The sequence below is a fragment of the Halyomorpha halys genome, unplaced genomic scaffold (genome assembly GCF_000696795.3).
Source record: "Halyomorpha halys isolate HHAL.00 unplaced genomic scaffold, Hhal_1.1 Scaffold100.1, whole genome shotgun sequence".
NCBI lineage: Eukaryota > Metazoa > Arthropoda > Insecta > Hemiptera > Pentatomidae > Halyomorpha > Halyomorpha halys.
Genome location: NW_027112088.1, coordinates 1,602,986 through 1,609,192, shown reverse-complemented (window position 1 = coordinate 1,609,192; position 6,207 = coordinate 1,602,986). Strand labels below are relative to the sequence as shown.

The window sequence follows — 6,207 nt, the reverse complement described above, 5'->3', positions numbered from 1 at the left end:
AATTTTTTTTTAATAATTATTATTTTATTTTTATTTTTTACTTTATTTTCATTTTAGTAGTTGTATCACTCGAGATGAATTCATATTGTACTTATCTAGCTTAAAAAGTGCATAGCCTTCACAACGCCCTAATAGTCAAAATTGTAATAATTACATTTCACGTATGTCTATCATTTTTATGTGTTATTTTGGCACCGACCGATAGATGTCATCTGGTCGGACCATATTGCATGTAATTTTTTAAATGAATAAAATAAAATAAATTAATAAAAAAATTCCGATATTATATTTCATTTTTAATTTAATTTTATATTATTACTAAAAACCTCAGAGTGAAATCAATATCGTGAAATTGCATTATTTATATTTTTCACTAACCTCTTTTAAAAAAATTACGAAATAATCTAAAGTATATAAATAAAAGTAGGTTGATCTTTGAAGCAAACCGCTTATTCAGTTCCTTCTTCACCCGAAACCATCGGCATGCGCCTGAGCCAATAAAAAAGAAAACAGTTCCCCGACAACCCTTCAAGTGTGAATTGGTCATAGGAGAGAACAGAAGAAAAATGTTTATAAAAAAAAAAGTAAATGCAAAAAGTATCGACCTAAAAAGAAAAATCGACTAGATGTCCGATGTCACCTCCCAGTCATGGCCGACCACTGGTTTCAGAAGTTAGTTCCGCATTATTCGCTCCTTTTCTTCCATAGTCCATACATCACCCAGGGCTATGGAAACCACTTTCTTTTATAAAAATCGGAAAGTAGTTGTTACTTTTTTGGAAAAAGAAGTGTTACGATTGTTCTGGAATAAATTTCCCTTCCCACTGTTCAAAAAAGAAAAGAAATTAAGAAAATAATATTCCAAACTTCACTATTCAGCCGTTACTAGGGGTATATAATGTTGTAATTTATTTATTTTCAAGGAAAACTCTATAAATGTATTTTTTGTATGTTCATTTGAAATTCTAGACAGTGTATCAATCCAACAGAAATAAGTTAAATATAAAATGAGACAGATAGTTGTAAAAAATGTCGATTTGTGTAGAATTCGTATAAACTTTAGATTTGAAGATACTTTTTGGTCTCTTCTATAATTCAAAAATAAAATTAATGTTTAGAATACCTGTTAGTTAAATTATGTATTTTCCCGATTGTAGGGGGAAAATTTTAGATTCCGAAGCAAATTTTCATGTAAAAATAAAATAAATCGATTTATATCCTAAATTCTAATGTTTTTTAACTATGCATTTTTATGGCTGCAATTTATTAATACTTGAGTAAATTTAACATTACCAATATATAATTTAACCTAATCACGGAAAAAATGGATTCTTTAAACTTAATAACAATTTATTTGTTGATAAAGTTCAGTGTTTCAGAGTTTTATTTTACATTTTTTTTTTTAATGCCCTTATAATTCAAGAGGATTGGATGAAGTGATTATGTTACATTTTAGGACAAATAGATATTTTTGTTCTGAAGAAATTTTAAAATCTTCTTACATTGCATCTTTTTTTATTCTTAGACCTTAAATTGTGGTAGTTTTCAGTAATTTAACTGATTTTTTCCCGTCTAAGATAGGAAAACATAAAACTAAATTCCTTTTTCTCTCAGATTTATATGTTTGTAACATAACACCTTCATCCAACCTTGTCTTCAATTATCAATTTAGTATTTATTCGTCGCTTCAGTCTTAAAACATAATTTCTAGGCTCTCCATTGAACAAGTATAAAACAAAATTCCTGACTTGTTCATGGTCATTAATATAATGACTATTGTTTGAAATATATAAATGTTTTGTGTACTTTAGAATGAGATTTAAAATAATGAGCTATCAGAGGAACAATCCTTGTGAGTGATGGAACGCCCCTGAGTGGATTTTATAATTGAATTAATTATTCATTTGAATTAAATTGATGCTTACGTCAGGAAATGTTCTAGATCTTATAAAATGGATGAAAATAATCTTGTTTATCAAAAAGATTACTGATTGCATTTATCATATTTATAAGATAGCCTATGAACTCCTTTTTTTTTTTTTTTTAAAAAAAAGCTTGATCAATACTTAACTATTTTCCAATAATTACATTATTAAAAAATTGATTTATATATAATTTATTAATATTATTTTAATATTGAATCTTGGGTTTTAAATAATATCTCTAAACATTTTTTTTAATTATATAAAAAAAATTGACAATAATGTGACATTACATAAGTAGTAAATATGATTCCGAATGTTTTATGACTTGTGTGACTTTATGGCTTGTGGAGTTATTTCTAGATAGTCTTTAACCAGACCATTGATATGAATAATAAAAATAACAATTCAAATATTTTAATGTGTAAGATAATATAACTTACATCACATATATATGACATAATATAAAATTTATCTTTACAACTTTGTTTGGGTATATGTAATTTTCAATGAACAGATTGGATGCGAATAGAATTAGGGGATATATTGGAGTCGTATAAACTACTTTATATACAGTCTAATAGATTTTTTTTTTAGTTGCAGTATAAAATCTTGTAATTTAAAAACTAAAATAGTGTAATTTTTAATCAGATAAGTCAAAAATATATACTTTCATACTTCTCAAAATCATTTTATATTACTTTTTTTTTACTTTTTAAAAACCAATTTTTCATTTTTAAGGATTAATTTTTATTTATAAAATAACTTGGCTTGATCTTCATAAATATTAGTTTAATTAACTATTAAAGTTTATTATATCAAGCATTTAAAATATTTTACTATCTTTCGCGAAACATTCAAACATTTATTAGACAAATAGAATTACTTATTCGAGAAAGAATTTTTATTTATAAAAGAACTTGGCTTTATCTCCATGAACATTAGTTTAATTAACTATTAAAGTTTATTATATCAAACTTTTAAAATATTTTACTGTTTTTCGCAAAACATTCAAACATTGATCAGACAAATAGAATTACTGATTCGAGAAAGCTACTGAATAAGTTTGCTCTCTGGACTTAACGTGGGTGATCGAAAGAATTTGGTCTCAAGGGCTTATTTATAAACTTAATAAAACTCTACCTACTTTGCTCTGAGAACCTTATTTATCTCATAGATTCATTAAAATGAAACAAGAAGATGCATATTTTTGGTTTCATGAAATATGCGCTGTTGTTCCGCAGGGAAGTATATTCTTTTTTTCTTTTTTTTTTTAATATAAACTCTAGTTCAAGAAACCAAGAAACGTCTCAAGCAAGACGTACAAAATTTTAAAAGATTACACGCACTAACTAAAACATAAATTATTTCACGAGTATTTTTACAACTACATTCTTGTTATGATCCAAACATAATATTCAATTTCAAATATATATCCAAATTTTACGATTCTGATTTATAACATCAAAATATATAAAATTAAAACTATTTTTTAGGCCCAGAAAAAATAAATAAAAAATATATTAATCATAGTAAATAAATATTTAGACGAAGTTATAAAATTGATGACGACCTTTGTTGCTGCATTTTATTGAGTATTTTCATCTCTTTTTTTTTTTCTTTGTTTGAAATTTGTTTAAGCTCGCGAAATATATTCGATATAACGATATTCTACTATATTATATTTTAACATTAACGAAGGTGAAATTATTTATTTTAAGTAATATTGTCCTCCTAGTCGAAAAAACAATTTTTTTTTTTAGTCGGTTAAAAGAAAATTAACACGTCATTCTAGAGACAAGTCATATCAAGAATTTCTTGTAAGATAGTTGTATATTTTTTAGGATTTCAAGAATTGCTTAAGCTTAAGCGAGTACATGAAAAGTTTAAATGAAAATTATATTAACATATTTTATTGTTATTTTACATAAATTTTAAATTGATATTACAATTACATGTGGTGTTTTAAGTAACAAATTAATTACATTATGTTGTCATCAAATTTGAGAACTTGTATTGATGTAGGTAAGACATTGATTGGTTTGTAACAATTTGAAAGAAATTTTTAATTTTCAATCTTCTAATAAACTAATTATTAGAATTTTTGTATGTTTATTTAGAATTTTTTTTTTCATATTACAAAGTAAAAAATTACAATGGAACTCAAAACTTCCATTCATAGTAGGGAAAAATATTTTTATCGTGGACTTCAATCTACCTTTCTAGGTCTGATGGGTTATCTTCTAGGTTAATTACAATCTACAGCTAATACCGTTTTTATATAAGTGATATGATTTTCACTGTAGTGGAGTTAATTGGTCGGAGTTTCATTATATATTTAGTAATCTTAGCTTGAATTCAGTTAATTTCTTGCTTAATATATTTAGTTTAATATTACAGAAGATATAAGTAAAAAATAAGTGATATCTGAAACTAATACCCATGAAGACGGGGTTTGAATTTTTCATTTATAAGAATTTAAAACATATTAATTTTATAAGTTTTCCTTTGTCCAAAAGTGAACTTAGAAAAATATTTTCAAGTAAAATGTGATTTAAAAAAAAAATATTGAGCACTACCTATTTTTCCGTCTGTAAGGCCTCATACGATGCCTTCAGCGAAGCCACGCTTAAGTAAATATTTTTTAAAGATAATTTCAACTACTTTATGATGCCGCATTTGGAATCTAATTACTTAAAATTTATTATGCTTCGTATTCAGCAAAAATCTGACTTACTTAAAAAAATATATATATAAAATATCAATTTTTTTCCAAATGTTGTGGAGATCGCGCCATGGTGTTTATGAACGTTTTGTTCTAAATGAGGTGTGGGTTCACCTCATAGAATATGGCCCACCGATCCTGATAAACCCGATATGTAATAAATAAAGTAATAGTTTTATTATGGAGGTAAACTGAATTTTAAATTTTATTTAAACAACTCAGAAACTATATATCTAGGCTATCCCAAAGGTAATATGAAAATTTTATTTCACATTTCATTAGGGATATTGTGAGAAGAAAAGGGCAGTACTCAAAACTATAGTATTATATTTACGTCATTTTCGAAATTTATTTACACAACGAAAAGTGATTCGAGTCTATGAAATTATTATTTAAGTATATTTGAAATATATCTCGATTTTTTTTTTAATTTCATACATGGGAAGAAGATGATTTAGTTAGTTTTTTTATAAACATCATTTCAATTCGATCATCATTCTAACAAACTGCTAGTTGAATTTGTACATTTTTTGAAAAATGGAAAATGAAATGTATGATTGTCTAACAAAACACAAGTTTTGTTGCATTTAAAAAAAAAAATTGTAGTAATACAACTCGAAATCACTATTTCGTAGTTTTAAGTTGCAAGAATTGCTTAAAAATATCATTTGGCTACTATCAAAAAATTCCAAAAACAAGCCTTCATTCTCCCAATTATTAGTAAATAAAGACCGAGCAGTCAACGTTTCGCCAATTCAGGTAAGTCCAGAACAAAAACACAGTTTTGCACAATTACAGGATAGAGAAAGAGCATCTCACAACAATAGGCTAAAATAGGCTGGTACTAATATTTTTCAGTGCTTATAATCGGCGAAACGCTGACTGAATAGATATTATTCGAGACTTTGTAATCCTCCAACAACGTTGTTCTGTTATCTTCAATTACATTTAACATTTAACATAAATCTTTGCTCGTATTCAGAACCCCACAGACACTTCCACTAGAGTAACTAAACAAACCTGGAATGGCGTTGATCCTCCAGACGGCCTTGCCTAGCTTCGCCTTGATGCAGCTAAAGGAAGAGTTGCCGACGCAAGCCGTCGCTCCGGAAAGAAGGCCCAAGAGGCCGAAGAGGATGAGCACCATCTCTGCCGAAGAAGAGGGTCTGCAGGTTCTTATAGTAACCGGGAGGGGGCGAAGTAGGACGCAGTTGGGGGTAGGGTATGCGGTTCTAGGGGTAGTGGGCTCGTGGGCTGGCTTTCAGTTTGTTTACTATTAATGATTTATTTAAGAATTCATTCAGTTAATTATTTATTTATAATTTGTTTTTGGAAAAATCATTTAGATAAATGGTTCTCTAGGTTGGCGTTAAGTGCGACAGCACCTTAGGGTGACGCAAGTACACCATTTTTGTCGAACTTTTTAATTCATTAAATTAATTATTAAATTGCATTTAATAATTATAAATAAACCAAAAAAAATATTTTAATTCTGTTTTGTATCTTGTCATTGAGTTTTCTTTTATGGTTTATTATTTTATTTGTTTATATTGTTTTTAG

General features: G+C 27.1%; 1 protein-coding gene across 1 annotated transcript in view; it reads right to left on the bottom strand.

Moving 5' to 3' along the window:
- Window positions 1–5,794, bottom strand: part of LOC106677446 (uncharacterized) — a 13,703-nt gene extending 7,909 nt beyond the window's left edge. The window contains exon 1 of the mRNA XM_014415382.1: window positions 5,668–5,794. Within this exon, the coding sequence (XP_014270868.1) occupies window positions 5,668–5,794 (127 nt within the window). The remainder of the gene's footprint in view (window positions 1–5,667) is intronic.
- Window positions 5,795–6,207: the final 413 nt, after the last annotated feature.